Here is a 16,517-nt window from a genome sequence, read left to right on the forward strand (position 1 = left end):
CGGACTAGAGAAGTGTGGCCGGATGGTTACAAAGAGAGGGAAGGTCGTCCACACAGAAGGGGTATCACTCCCAGAAGGAACAATAGCAGACATTGAGGACAGTTGCAAGTACCTGGAAATACCACAAGCAAATGGCAACCTCGATGAGGTCACAAGGAAAGGAGCCACAGCCAAATACCTCCAACGAATAAGGCAAGTCCTGAGAAGCCAGCTCAATGGCAAGAACAAGATCTGTGCAGTAAACAGCTATGCCTTACCAGTAATCAGATACCCTGCCGGAATAATTAGCTGGCCAATGGAAGAGATAAAGACCACGGATGTTAAGACCCAGAAACTACTAACCATCCATGGAGGGTTCCACCCCAAATCCAGCACTCTGAGACTGTACACGAGCTGTAAGGAAGGAGGCAGAGGACTAGTAAGTGTGAGAGCCACTGTCCAGGATGAAACATCCAAGATCCATAAATACATCAAGGACAAAGCCTCAACAGACGATGTGCTCAGCGAATGTCTCAGACAATGGTGAACAGAGGATGAGGTGCTGGAGGTACCATCATGGGAAGACAAGCCCCTACATGGGATGTACCACCGACAAATAACTGAAGTGGCTGATATCAGGAAATCCTACCAATGGCTGGAAAAAGCTGGACTCAAGGACAGCACAGAGGCACTCATCCTGACTGCACAGGAACAGACCCTAAACACCAGAGCAATAGAGGGTCAGACCTACCACACCAGACAAGACCCAAGGTGCAGGTTGTGCAAGGAGGCCCCTGAGACAGTAAAGGACATAACGGCAGGGTGCAAGATGCTGGCAGGGAAAGCGTACATGGAACGACATAACCAAGTGGTGGGCATAGTGTACAGGAACATCTGTGCAGAATATGGACTGGAAGCTCTGAGATCAAAGTCGGGAACACCCCCAAAGGTGGTGGAGAATGACCGAGCTAAGATCCTGTGGGACTTCCAGATCCAGACAGACAAAATGGTAATGGAGAACCAACCGGACATTCTGAGACATTCACTGATATATATGGACCGCGGTGGTCATCCTGCTGCGGGCTTGGGTCCAGCTCCAATTCCAGGGAAGAAGGAAATATGTTGTCCCCCATAGCATACTTTAGCAACTTGGAGATGACCTTAGTTGGATCCTGGCCATCTTCACTGCCTTCAGGTATCCTAAGTATACGTAGATTGGATCTGCGAGATTGATTTTCCAGGCGTTCCAGCAAGGTTGCGTTTTGGGCTTGGAGAGTCTTAATGGCAGCTTCAGCTTCGCATATGCGTTGAAAGTTATCGCCTGCCAGGCTTTCTGCTGCTACAAGGCAGCCCTGAAAAGAGCCAACTTCGTCCCACAGTCCGTCCACCGACACTTGTAGAGGGCGAATCGACTCTTGAATTAATGTGGCCACATCATCTTTAAAGTTGTTCCGCTGCTTAGATAGTTCTGTGATCAGTTGGGACATGGAAACAGGATCTCCGCATTTATTTTCGCCAGGTGGTTCAGAGTCGGAGGAAGCCGTGGCCATTGAGGCTACCTTGCTAGCTAGGCTATTCATTCGCCTGGTTGAAGTAGAAAGCTTTTGTTGTTTAGGATTATCACTGGCCATGATAATGTCGCAAGGGTTCAGAAACAGTGCTTCTGTCAGTCCAGTGCTTGACAGAAGTGTATACCTCCGGTTTTAAAGTAATTTAAAGAAAGTTGGCTGGGAACTCCTTCACCCTGCTTCCTTCTTCTACATCGCCAAATCAGAAGTCCAACCCCCCCTTCTAACGGTACGCTAACCCTGCCAGTGTCACCCCATGTTCCTCCCATGCCACCATTCCCTCGGCCCCCCATTCTCGCTCTACCCACCTCGCTCTGACTATAGCAGCAAATGACTGAAAGTTTCCGGTATTCTCAAATCCAAAACTTGTCAGCACTCTTACGGCCATAATCATCCACTCCGGTGAGCTGTGAAGTTCTGCTGAAGAAATACATCCAGTTTTCTGACAACGTGTCTCTCCGTTGGTGAGAAAAAGTCCTGTAAACACCGTTACGCATTAGGGCATATGATGGCGCACAGAGCCTAACTTTGACGCAACAAAGGCGCACAGATTATGCATGGTTACGCATGCAGCTGGTGGATTCATGTCAAAACAAACCCCAAAATGCCTTATATTCTTATGACAGGACATGTGTTGGCTACACATCAGTGGCTTTAGATTTAGTCTCCGAATTGACCAGTCAGAAATACTCCAGAAAGAATACAGGCATGTCAAAATGAGCTCAAGGCGCTCCCTGGATATTATTGGCTCAGAAAAAGCCATTTCATAACATTATTGGTCGAATACGGTGTCAATCAAAAGGGGGGGAGGGGCTCTAGGCTTATATATAAGGCAGAATTTAAACCCTTAAGTCTCACCCCTGTAAAATACAATGGAAAAATGGCACGAGGGCGTTCTGGTGTGGGTTAAGGGGTTAATAACATCTTTTGACATATGCCAGATTGGATGGCTTTTTCCCCTCTTTTCCAGCATCTTTTCTCTCCAGCAATGTAAGCATGTGAGTTTTGAAACTAAGGAGATCCCAAGCTGAAAACAAAAATCAAAAAAATAAAAATAAAAATAATAGAAAAAAAAACCAGAAGATGCTTTATCTTTGAATCTCTGGCTCATAAACACACAAATATACCTGATTCCATAGTGTTTGAAGACAGGGATTGAGTCCAGGGCATCCTTTTCCACTTCCATGTAAAAAGTGTGGAGGTGTGCTGGCACCCATGGACAGTTGTGCAAACCTGGCTCTATTGGAACACGAGTGAATGGAATCCTTACGTCAGAGAGGACCTGTGCAAACACTTCACGAACATCTGGACAGTATAAACAGTAGAACAGAATTAAATCCTCTTGCCATCAAGTTAATTTCAACTTATTTTGTGGCTCCTAATTACAAGTAGCAGCCCAAAGCACTTTACAAAATCTCCAAGAACCCAAATCATCCAAATAAAATCAAATAATCCTGTTTACTCCAAATAAATCCAATTGTGTAGTCACTTTCAGAAGTGGTTACACACAGTCCAAAATTATCAATGTAAATGATAATGTCCACTTACATAGTGGACATTGTCACTCACCATGACAAATTTCCCACATTGGACAATAAGCCATCTATTTACATCCTCTCAGAAGTAGTTGGTATTTTATTGCAATGCCATTTAGATTAGTTCGCACATAAAAACCTGAGGTGCTAACCATTATGCAATACCTGGCAGAACATGAACATGCTGGTGTCCATCCATGTGATGAGGCAGGTGACCTGTCAGTTCTATAAAGCGCCTGACTTGGGCTCTCAGCTCCAGCTCTACCTGGGGACAAAACCCAAAATAAAAGTGAGAAAAACTTCAGAAGAAATCCATTTTTTATGTATCACTTTAGTGACCCATGAGCCTGAGTTACATTCACTGGCACTTACATTTTCTTCACCACAGAAGCAAGTTTATATATGTTATCTTTAGATAGCAATAAGTTGATTAGGATGAGAAAAACATGAAGAATTTGCATTCTCATTTTTAGAAGGAAGACACTTAGATTTTCTGAATGTGAATAATGAATTAATTTTCTGAATGATGTGAATGTGTGAATACATCCACTGATGCATCTAGACACATTATCAGTGATGTTTTAAGTGATCAGTGATCATTTTTTTTAAATTCTTATGTTTGTTTTTAAATCACTGCATAATTTTGCCCTGGCTTACCTCTCTGAGCTTCTTCACCCCTACATACCCTATTGGTCTCTCAGGTCCACAGATCAGCTGCTCTTGGAGGTACCGAGATCAAGAAGGAAGCTCAGAGGGGACAGGGCTTTCTCTGTCATGGGTCCCAAGTTATGAAACGACTTGCCTTTGCAGGTTAGAGAGGCCCCTTCACTGTCCACTTTTAAAGCTCGTCTTAAAACCCATCTATTTTATTTGGCTTTCAACTCCAGTGGGATCTAGTTTTAAATTGTGTTTGTTTTTAAACTGTAAGTAACAGCTGTGGTTGTTTTAAAGTGCTTTAGAAATAATGTTGGTATGGTATGGTATGTTCCTGGAATCACTGGGTGTTTTGGGTCTTTCAACATCACACTTCCAGGGATGATCAGTCCCCAGCTTGTTTCAAGATGGCTAACTAGCTACATTCACTCTACTGATCTGATCTCTCTTAAGCCACAACCATCTTGAAGCCCTCTCTGATGTTTCATTGGTGCTAAGGATGGCTCTCCTTCTGGGTTCTTCCTTGATGCCAAGACTACTTGAGGCTCTAGTGAAAGAGTGGGCTGCAAAACCTTTGCAACTAAACTCAAGTGGTGAAGGACCTCGCTCTCCAACCTGCCCCGTTACAGTGACTGACCAACCCTGCATACTTAGAGAGCTTTCTCTTGAAGACTTCTTCCAAGTGATATTCCTATGGGACTGTCAGCTCCAGCAGCACAACATTTTACCTGCCATGAAAATGTGCAGCAGCCATGCAAACTTTCTTTGTGGAAAATGACAAATGACAAAGCACCAAAACTCACCTAAATACACTGAAACCTCACTCCACACACACAAAATAAATGAACAAAAATTAAAGGATGTGTAAACCTCACTCTAATATAAATAGCCATTTATCTCAGTTTTTGTCACACAAAGTAACGAATTGTTCTGTGTGCATTGGCGATGTGAGCTTTCTGAATAGAAAGCTTGTCCGCTATGTAAGTGTGGAACTTATACATATAATCTCTGTATTTAGAATAAACTTCCACATTTCCCACTTACTGCAAAGGACTCTCTGGAAGCTATATTTGCTTAAATCTCGGCTGAACGCTCTGCTGTTCAAACAAGAATTTGTACTTGGATCTCTTTCTTTGTTTCTATTTGGAATTTTTTCTTAAATTTTTTATCTTTTTTTATGTGCCCCGACAGCAAGCACATTTTAAATAAAACATATAACTATTTTTATAATGGTTATGATAACTGTCAGAGCGTATCTCTGACAGCTGAAGGAGGAGCAGCTCATCCTGCTCTCTCTCTCCTTACTGATAACTTTGCCTGCAAGTTATTTTTAAAGTCACAGTTTTTATAGTTATATTTACATTATCAACATCATAACTGGATTACTTCAAACCTAAGGACTGTGGGATTGTCTTACTTTTATTTTTACCTTACTTTTCTTCACCTCCAAGTTGAACCAGGGCAAAATGCCTCTGGACAACCCCAGGGACATTAGCAGTGACTTCAGTCTATAGAAATGAAGATTCAACAGCTGGCAGTGAACTTTGAGATCAACGCTACCTGTGGAAATGAAGCAACTCTTCCTCAAATCAACGGAGAGGTCGTACATCCCGCACCAAGCAGCTCACCCTGGAATCCTGAGAGTGCCAAGCTGAAACAAAAGCCTCAGTCTGTAGATCACATGAGACAACTAACAGGGAGAACCCCTCACCTCGACAGTGTAGCCGGCTCTGAGCCAAAACCCACCTTCAACTTCAACTCCTGCTCCGCCAAAGAGAAGTGAACAAGCAGCTGGAACCAAAACATCTCCACCGACCCCGCTCCCAAGGACAAAGCGACCAGCCCAAGCCTCAAAACATTCTGACTCCGTGGGAATCCCACTGAAAAACAGATTTTCTGTACTTCAGCCTCTGAGTGAAACCTCACCTTCAAACATCAACAATGAGGCTAGACCAACACATCCACCCCCCAAAGGACAAAGCGACAACCAGGAAAATGAAAGGTATGCCAAGAGTGCTTATTGTTGTAGATGAGGCAGTAAATGGAGTTAGTCATGTTTGCAATGTCAAGAAAACGAGAGTGATTTCTTTTTCTGGTGACACTGTATCTGATTAAACTCGCAAAGTGCTCTCTCTAACCACTGATCAGCCAAGCTGAAACAAGTGAGACTTTAGTTGTGCATGTTGGAGCCAACAATCTGGCAAAGCAAAAATCTGAGCTTCTGAAAAAGGACTTTAATAATCTCCTGGACACTATGGGAAAATTAATAAGGAAGTTATTTCTCAGTGGTCCAATTCCATCACCTCAATGGGGAGACGAAAAACTCTCCAGGCTGGACATGATAAAAAAAATGGCTGATTAAAGCCTGCTCTGACCAGAGTTTCTCAAATTTACAGATGGAATGAATCAACAGGTTCGGCTTGGGACGTCCCTCCTTAACGCTCACGTAGCAGACCTCACTTCATTTAAGCCACCTGTCTCTGACTTCCCAGAGGATCCACCACTCTGCATTTCTGAGGTCTGAGACTGGGGTCCAGATATTATCTTTACACCCGTCTTCCTCCAGAATGTATCTGGCCCCCCGGCACTGCTAAACAGGACATTACCTGTCCAGATCACTACAAGAAAATTTACAAAAAACAGAAATACAAAATATGGCAGTCTTAATTCAAAACTCAGACTGATCCCCTGCCTAGAGGAACCTCAGACTGACGAACTGTCAGCTACCAACTCACTTAAACTAGCTAGTCTGACGTCATCTAAGCCCCGCCCCCTCAGAACAGGAAGTGCCTTTTTTTCACTTGGAATGCTCCATCTATGGCTCTCTCGCCCTAATCAAGATGATTCTGTGTTGGATGACAGATAACAAGTTGGTCTCACTTGCTTTAAAGCGGCAAGAGTTTTCAGTAGAGGGCGTGGCCGTGGCAGCACAGCGAAGCAGAGGTAAAGCCACCGCCATACGTTTGGCTCTAGATTCCACATTTGCCCAGCTGCACCAAACTCACTAGGATGCATCCCTATCCATCCCCGAACAAGAATCCATAACAGTCCTTGATGGGCGTGGCCTAATTTCTCTACAGCACCCCCTAGAATTTTTTTAAATGATCAGCCCCAAGCCATGCTTTATCTCAGAATTATGAAACTTGGTACACATATATATCATGTCAGGACCTACAAAAAAGTCTCTTGGAGCCATGGTCCAAACCCAACAGGAAGTCGGCCATTTTGGATCAAATCCGCCGTTTCCTGTTTTTCATACACGTCGCATCTGATCGAACTCCTCCTACAGCTTTTGGGATACAGACTTCAAACTCAGTCAGCAGAGAGTTGAGACATTAAAGGTCAAAAGTTATCACAGGAATTTTTGTATGTCAAAGCATGTGGGCGTGGCTAAGTCACAAACTTTGACTATTCGCCATAAAACATTAAAGTGAGATAACTTCCACACACAAGCTCATAGCTACATCAGACTTCCTATGTCTCACTACTGACCAACCATCATCACATTGTCATGGTCAGTTGATGACATCACCTTAGCCCCGCCCACTTCCGACAGGAAGTCAACTGTTTTTGCGACTGTATGTCTTACTTTTACTCTCTAATTCATATGGGTTTAATCCTCTGCCAACTCACATATAATGACATGATGAACTCTGTCAATGCCTACTGACCCGTGGGGGTGTGGCCAAATGGCAGTCCCTCGCCATATGCATATGATTGTCTGTTATTCACACACGCATCATCCGATTTGCACCAGACTTTTTATGAGTGACACTTGTGAACCTCTAAGGAGCCCAATAGAGTTTAAGTGTAATTTGACTCTACTGTGCCCCCTAGGTTAATCAAACAGCTGTATCTCCTCGCTACATGGCCCAATCTGCACCAGATTTTTTGTGCATCGCCAGGGAGTGCTGCTGAAGGCATCAAAGCGTATTGGCTGGTGGACGGGCGCACAAGCGTTGGCAGTGGCTGGCGGGAGGCGGTGCTGGAACATCCGCGGTGGCTATAGGCCTGAGCGGCGCATGGCTGCGAGGGCCGCTTGAGGCTCCGCGGAGCTTTAATTATGTTTTATTTCTGACAGAAACATGGTTGAAAGACAATAATGAGCCAACCGTACTCATGAAATCAGTGCCTCCTAACTACAATTTTTTAAATGAGAATAGAAAACATAAAAAAGGAGAAGGCGTGGTTTCAATACTTAGGAATGCCATAAATTGTAGTAAAATCTCTTTGGGTCATTTCACCTCTTTGAATATCTGGGTATTGAGGTAAAAGGCCACAAACGAACTTTGACACCAACTATATACAAAACTCCAACATACATGGAAAATTTCTTTACCCAAATGAGCTTGTATCTTTCATATGCATTAATTATAATGGTTTAATAATTGTTGGTGATTTCAACATTCATGTTGACAACCCCAAGACCGAGGGGCAAAAAAGCTCTTTAATATTTGAGAATTTTGGTCTAACACAACATGTCAAACAAGCAACACACACTCAAGGACACACCTGACCTGGTTATCAGTAAGGGTGTGAATATTTCCAATGTCTCTTTAGGTTCTTTATCCATTAACCCACTTGGACAAGCAGCTACCATCACAAAACGTTTTTTCACAGAAAATACAACAGAAACATTTAATCAAATCTACTCTTCTTACTTGCCCCTTAGCTGTAATGACGTAGATAAATTGGTAGATGATTTTCAGTCTAAAGTTTCAGATATCATTGATTACATTGCCCCCATTAAAGTGAAGGTGAACATTAAAGTGAAGGTTGTGTCTGAGAGGAAGAAATTTCCATGGATCTGCAAGACAACTCTGCCGTAGGGCCAAACGAAAATGGCATAAAACTCAACTTCACATTTATTATATCTATAAAGACAGACTACGCAACTATCACTCAACACTAAAACAAGCAAGAGAGGCTTTCTTTGCAGATGTCATAAACAAAAACATTAAAGCTCGAGCTTTATTTGCAACAGTTGACAGACTCACAAACCCTCCTATGACGTTACCACCTGAATTTCAATCCAATATAGCCTGCAACAAGTTTTCCAGCTTCATGTCAGAGAAATTAAAAAAAATAAAAAAAATCAGAGGATTAATCTGCACATCCACTCTAAAACCGGTACCTATCCTGTGCCCAAACAAAACAAATACAGGAAAAATGACCCAATTTCAACTACTTAATTATAAAAGCCTAGGAGAAATTTTAAATCAATTAAGCTCAAGTTCCTGCTGTCTGGATGTCCTACCCACATATTTCTTTAAGAAGTTCCTGACTGTCATTAATGATCTGATCCAAATAGTAAACTCAGTGCTCTCATCAAGTGTTTTCCCCCAGTCTTTGACAACAGCAGTTATCAAACCATTGATCAAAAGGACAATCTGGACAAATCAGTACTGCAGAATTGCAGGCTGACTTCTGACCTCCCATTCATCAGCAAAGTTATTGAAAAAGCTATTTGAACAGTTAAACAGCTTTCTAATGATAACCAACCACTTTCACTCCTTCCAATCTGGTTTTCATGCTCACCACAGCACAGAGACTGGCCTAGTCAAAGTGTTCAATGATATCCATATAAACACAAACTGTGGGAGAACCACAGTGCTAGTTCTGTTAGACTTCAGTGCAGTTTTTGACCCTGTTGACCATGACATATTGCTGAATCAACTGGAGAGTTGGGTTGGACTCTCTGGTCCAGAACTCAACCCTATTGTTACATAAACAACAGGGATTTCTTTGTTTCAATAGGAAATTTCTCATCAAACAGGTCAGAGGCCACATGTGGTGTACCCCATGGTTTAATCCTAGGACCCCTCTTATTCAATATTTATATGCTCCCACTGGCTCAGGTTATAACAGGAAATAAGATCAGCTACCATAACTACATGATACACAGCTCTACATTACGATGTCATTAGGTGACATTTGACCCTGTCCAATCACTGAATAAATGCTTAGACCAGATAAATGTGTGGATGTGCCAAGACTTTCTCCAGCTGAACAGAAACAAAACTGAAATTCCTATTTTTGGACCTAAAGAGGAGCGATCTAGAGTTATAGATCTAGAGTCGATGCACAGCTTCAGTTATTACAACTAAAACCAGCGATGGCCGAAAACTGGGAGTAGTGATGGATTCTGACCTGAACCTTCAGAGCCACATTAAGACAGTCACAAAGTCGGCCTTCCATCACCTGAAGAACATCTCCAGGACTAGAGGACTAATGTCTCAGCATCTAGAGAAACTCATCCATGTTTATCTTCAGTCACATTGATTCCCCCAGCAGCGTCTTCACAGGTCTGACTAAAAAAATCAATCATCCAGCTGCAGCTGATCCAAAACGCTGCTGCTGCTGTTCTGACTAAAACCCAAGAAGATAGAAAACATCACCCCAATTTTAAAGTCCCTACACTGACACCCTGTAGCTCAGAGAACAGACTTTAAAATACTGTTAGTTTGTAAATCATTAAACAACGTAGCACCACAATACATTAAATATCTGCTGCTGTTGTATCAACCTTCCAGACCCCTCAGGTTCTGGTTCTGCTCTGCATCCCCAGAACCAGAACCAAACATGGAGAAGCAGCATTCAGCTTCAATGCACCTCAAATCTGGAACAAACTTCCAGAAAACTGTGAAACAGCTGAAACAGAGTTCCTTTAAATCTCGACTAGAAATCCAGCTGTTTAGAGTTGTATTTGAAACGTATTATGAATTTAATGATGGCACTTGACTTAATGTAATATTTTGATTGTTGATTCTATGTTGCATGACTTTGTGTTTTTGTGGTTGTTCTGATGTAATGCACTTTGAAATTCCTTGCTGCTAAAATGTGTTATACAAATAAAATAAAATTTTATTGATTGATAATTACTTTTACTGCTAAAAACAAGGACCGTCACCTTGGTTATTGCTTCATGTGGTGGCAGCCTTCTGGGTATTTATTAATTTACACATGCATTTATGAGTGGTGAAAGGCTGAACCAGCAGCTGCACTCCATTTCCCACAAATTAGGATTGATAAAGGAAATCCTATGAGGGTATGAGGGTAAGCCACACTTTTCTAAATTTGTCTGTTGGCAAGGTTTTAGTGAGATAGCTGCTCAGACTTTTATACATGAAGTCCCTGGTTTTTAAATGGTTTAACCTTAGTGACTGACAGCAACACTGTCTCAGAGATTAGACAGACCCTCACAGACAGCAAATACTGTGACAACTCCAGCATGGAGAATAGGATTTGATGTTTGGTGTTCTCACTCTGCTAGTTAATAATTTTTCTTTCTTGTGGGAATTCTAACAACTTAAGCTAAAACAAACTAAATCCATGTCAACAGTTCTATTACATGACACTATACAAAGAAAACATTAAAATTAATCAATTAAATGGGAAAGTAAAAAAGAGAAGCTCTAGGCCTGCAAAGAAAAGAGGAAACAGAAATTGTAACTGTCACTCTGCCTCAAGTTTCACAAGTTCATACACTGTATGAGTGTAAAGTCAGCCAGCCAGGATGGAAGGATGGATGGATGATCTTGAAAGTGTAGAATGATTATGAAACAATAAAATCGGATTTAAAAAAAAGGCTAATTCTGCAAACCTCAGGTCATCCAGCTGTGAGTTGTGGCTCAGTCAAGGTCAGTCCAACATCCAAGAGCCAGCCTTGGACTACACTGGAATTGTAAGTCTGATACCCTCACTTGCAAACACAGACACAGACACGCTGATTGCTATGAGTAATGTTACTCATAGCTAAGACTCTGTATAGAGTTTTAGCCAGCCAGCATGATCTTCTTGGCTACATAGTGCCTTATACCACCCGAGCCAAAGTTATTGTACACCACCTGTGAGAGAAAAAGAGGAAGTGGCATGCATGTGAAGCAGAGCTAGAACAGCTGCACAAGATCACACTGCCTAGGTGCTATACCAGTCCCAGCCTGGACCAACCCAACTGTATCAGAGACATCCATGTGGTCTGTGATGCCTCCAAATAGGCATATGGATGGAGATAAGTGGCTTATCTCAGGAAATAGAGTCCTGAGGGAGAAGTTGAAGTTGCCTTCCTTGCAGCTCGATCTTGTGTTGCACCAAAGAAGCAGCAATCTGTTCATCAGAGTTGTGTTCTGCTCCAACAGGTGTTCAGCTCTACAAGGTCACCAGCTCTGAGTTAACTCTTCCCACATGCAGTTGCATCTTATGGTCTGATTCAGCCACAGTCCTAACCTGGTTGGGTTCAGACTCTTGCAGATACAAGGTCAATACAAGACATAACGAAAGCTGCCACAAGGAGATATGTGCCCTCACAAGACAACCCAGCAGACGACATCACTCGTAGCCTCTTTATCCAAGACATCAGCAAAAGCAGTAGATGTACAGATGGACCTGAACTCCTGGAACTGGCTCCGAGTGACTAGCCTGATCTATCACCTCCACCCGAGAGTGATCCTGAAGCTGAGCTTAAACAACAAGCTGTTTGTCTAACTACGCCCAGTTCTAGTGCACCAAACTAGGGCAGGAGAACATCCAAGAGCCAGCCCTTGGATGCACTGGTACCAAATGCCAGTACCTCTACAGGTGACTGTGGTTGTGTGGGTAGAGTAGTCGTCTTGCGATTGGAAGGTGATAGGTTCAATTCCAGCTTCCTCCTGCCACATGTTGATGTTAATTGCCAAATTGCCTACCGATCTGCATATCAGTGTATAAATGTGTGAGCGTTTGTGAGTGCGAATGTGACTCTAGTGTAAAGTACTAACTAACCCTAACCCTAGTGGTCATGATGACCACTCAAAGCGTTCAAGTTCAGTCCATTTATCATTTTACCAAACTTGGCACAGCTACTTAGAGGCCATCGCACGTCAGTTTCATGGGGTGGTTAACTCCAACCACGCTCTCACTAGATTCCTATTCTGCTGCTGAGGTAGAAGCTCTTCAGTATGCCCAAAGACAGTCATACTTACATGAAATCACCCAGTTAAAGGTCAACAAACCTATTGCCAAATCCAGTTGCCTTCTTCTACTTGCACCTAAATGAAGTGAACCCCATTGTTCCGGTCCCGGGACACTCTCTGACCCAACTCATCATACAACAATATGATGGCAACTACAACATCCCAGACCAGGAAGGGTGTTTGCAGAGATACTGGGTGTTATGTGGACGTGAAGCAGTACGCCAGCATCAGAGATATTGTGTTGAGTGGAAGAGGTGGAAAGTTCACCCTGTCCTACCCAGGATGGTGGCCCTCCCTCCAGTCATACTGCATCTGTTCAAGCCAGTATTCTATTCCACGGGTGAGGATTGCTTTGGGCTGTACACCATCAAAATCCAAAGCACTAACAAGAAAAGGTGGGGAATAGTTTTTAAATGCCTAACTACAATAGCAGTCCACCTTGACTTGATCCCCAGACTGGACACAAATGCATTCTTAATGTCTCTGAGACACTTTATGGCCAAGCAAGGGAAACCCACGGAGATTCTCTGAGACTAGGGGAGAAACGTCAGGAGGAGAACGTGAGCTACAGGAAGCATTTCAAGCTCTTCATCCTGACTTTAAAGAGCAGCAAGCTTGCCAGCAAATCAAGTTTACCTTCAACCCTCCTGGTTCCCTACACTTTAAAGTTGCGGGGATGCTCAATTCAAAACCCCTGAGCTACACCTAATTTGAAGTGGAGGATCCTGACCCCCAACTACCTTCCTCATGGGGTAATGGGATGCCTCACTGCTGCAAGTGATCAACCCAGAGATTTTCGGGGGGGGAGAAGATGCAGGCACAGACGAATTCTAGCTGACCATTTCTGGCAAAACTTCCTAAAGTTTTAACTGCCAAGACTTCAAGCCCGCCAGAAGTGGCAGACTGAATCAGGCAGTCTACAAGTAGATCTGGTCATGATTGTGGACAACCAGCTTCCGCGAACCCTTTGGCCTCTGGCTAAGTCTCTCAAGTTGTTGCTGGACCAGACAACTGGGCCTCCAAGAGCAATTTCTTTACCTTTTTGTCTATGAAGAATGATTTCTACATACATTATCAAATATATATGATTGTAATTGTAAAAATCACAATAAAAATGATAAAATTCTTTATAATAAAATTCATTATAAAGAATTTCATTCCTTATAGTGAAATTATGTGCTTTTGTTAATGCAATCACATATTAACAAAATATGTGAATATATATATATATATATATATATATATATACAGCTCCACTTAGGTGGACCCGTGGCAAGACTTGTCAGCCTGCCTGTCTTGCCCAAGGACTATTAATCACCTCTTTGTACTCGGCCTTTTTTTGTTGCTTGTAATCACAGGTGAATAGGTGAATACAGGGGAGGCTGTGAAAAAGGCCACCTAAAAAAACTTTCATACTGGGCCCTTTAGGGGATGGAGCCTCGAGCATCAGTAAGCAGCATGCAGATAAGGAAAAGGACAGATGAAAAAAGAGCTGCTGAATATTTTTTTACCGTTCAGATTTTGTGTAACTAAACTCACTGTCTGTAGTTTGTTGTAATCACCTTTTAATTGGTGTGTGTATGTTAATGCAAGTAAGTGATGTTGAAAGTTAAGAACATTGTTTACTTAGTCAAATATAGCTGTTTTTACTCTTATTTGATAGCATGCTTTGTTCACATGCACATTTAATAAGAGCTACATTACATGGGTTGTCGTGTGGTGTAATTACTTAGAAACTGCATATTTAATAATGCAGTTATTTAATAATTGTGATATTATTTCAGTCATTTATTTATGGATTACTCAGACACTGATGCCATTATCTGTTCTCGCACCACACAGTTAAGTAAAATTAAGAAATAAATAGCAAGTTCAAGTTAAACCCACTCTACGTTTCTTTGGAGTCCTAACCAGACTCACCACAGTGATTTGAACATTTCAACCAGCAAATTACAGTCCCTATCTTTTACTGCACACATCCAAGTACAAATGCTTTACTTGAGTTTTCTTTCTTTTCTGGAACTAGTATTATATATATTTCTTGTATATATTATGTACTTCAAATATTTGATATAATTAGTAATTCTGTGAGGAGGGAGAGAGGGGTACTGCAGTGGTGCAGGGGTAAGGCACATTTAATTCAAAATAGTAAGTAATCTTAAATCAGTTTCATAAAATTGCTATCAGCACTCAATTTTAGAAAGCTACTTGGACTTAGGAAAAGTGGATGAAAAGTCTCTCTAACTCAGAGGTTCCCAAACTGTGAGGCACGCCACCTAGGGGGGCGCCGTGCCATTGCAGGGGGGCGCGGGAAGCCGACTGGATGTAAAAAATCCAAAACAAAACACGAGCGCTGTATGTGAGGGTTTTTACCTTAGAGTGGCCAACTCTCTGTTATTCCTCTGTCAATTTGATACAGTAGAGGCTTCCGCACTTCCCATATCTGCGTCCTCTGTCACTTTTATCAGCAGTTAAAACTGTTTAATCCAGTGGTTTCCAAACATTTTCTGGGGCCCCCCCATGGCTTACAAATAGTTGTCTGGTTGAAAGATGTGTGTGAGCGAAGGGGGTGGGAGGTGAGTTCTTAGAGACTCCCTGTTATACTCAGCACCGGCTCCAAACGAACAAAGGGGTGGGATCAACTTTTTTGGGGGCAAAATAAATCGTAGTTGAACATAGACAACAACACCAGCAGCCTACAAGCTACTTGTTAACAAGCTTACGGTGATGTATTGATATTAGCTAGTCATCTTTTAGCTAACTTTACCTGCATCCAACAGCTTTACTCAACAGTCTGTTAGTTTGGGGGGAAAACTGTGAAAAGTTATTTGTGTTTTCCTGGTTTGTTGCCATGATTCTAACACACCTGTGTAGCTCTGCACAGCAGCAGCAGGTCTCCTTCACTGCTGCACAGGTGTAAACCCAGCACGAGCATCGTAGCGCTCATGTTGTGTTTAAAGGCGGCTCAGAAAAACAGGTTACCACATGTTAACAACAGATTAAACAGTTTTAACTGCTGATAAAAGTGACAGAGGACAGATATGGGAAGTGCGGAAGCCCCTACTGTATCAAATTGACAGATGAATTACAGAGTTGGCCATTCTAAGGTAAAAATCCAGCACATACAGCGTTCATGTTTTGGTTTTTGTTTTTTTTTTCCTCATCCAGACGGCTTCCCGCACCCCCCTGCAATGGCACCGTGCCCAACCCAGGGGCCGCGCCCCAGTAGTTTGGGAACTTCTGATCTAAATAGTGCGTACTACACAATTTCTGATATTACTAATAAACTAAAATAATCCTTTTCTGGTTTAAAGAGGGAGTACTCCACCGTTTCTAAAACAAAAAAGAGGAAAGGACACATTAGGGCAGATGGCAACATTCAGACAAAACAAAGGGTAAAGCAAAGACACGAGTGAAGGTGGTGATGTCAAAGGGCCATGAAACCAGGTTGCTCAGCCTTCTGGCAGAAGTCTGATAAAGGTGTTGCTATTGAGGAATGATGTCCTTGGGAGCGCTCAGCTCCACAGCTCCATAGATACAGGAGGAGGTGAGGAGGGAAGAGCATTGTGTTTACATATCTTCAAGGAGATTAGAAATATGCAGCCCTTCCAAGGCCACATGGGGAAAGTCAATTCAGATACAGAATGTCTTAGGTCGGGAAGATTATAAACTTCAATCTTCCCTAAAGTCTCTCTGATACATCTCAGTTCCTAATTATCCAAATTAGTTTGGTCATTCCACTGAGCTGAAACTAGCAACTTCTCCAAGATCGATTCCAACTCGTTAGTGAGTTTTAGAGTCCTCGTCTCTGTCCACACCAACAGTCCGAG

The 16,517-nt window shown here is 42.5% G+C and overlaps 1 protein-coding gene across 2 annotated transcripts in view; it reads right to left on the reverse strand.

Moving 5' to 3' along the window:
- ydjc (YdjC chitooligosaccharide deacetylase homolog) overlaps positions 1-16,517 on the reverse strand; it is a 54,719-nt gene that overhangs the window by 2,932 nt on the left and 35,270 nt on the right. For both annotated transcript variants that reach the window (XM_007542484.2, XM_016666306.1), the window contains exons 4-5: positions 3,248-3,347; positions 2,675-2,852 (exon numbers count right to left, since the gene is read on the reverse strand). In XM_007542484.2, coding sequence (XP_007542546.1) covers positions 2,675-2,852; positions 3,248-3,347 — 278 coding nt within the window. The remainder of the gene's footprint in view (positions 1-2,674; positions 2,853-3,247; positions 3,348-16,517) is intronic.

This window comes from Poecilia formosa, unplaced genomic scaffold (genome assembly GCF_000485575.1).
Source record: "Poecilia formosa unplaced genomic scaffold, Poecilia_formosa-5.1.2 Scaffold699, whole genome shotgun sequence".
Taxonomy (NCBI): Eukaryota; Metazoa; Chordata; class Actinopteri; order Cyprinodontiformes; family Poeciliidae; genus Poecilia; species Poecilia formosa.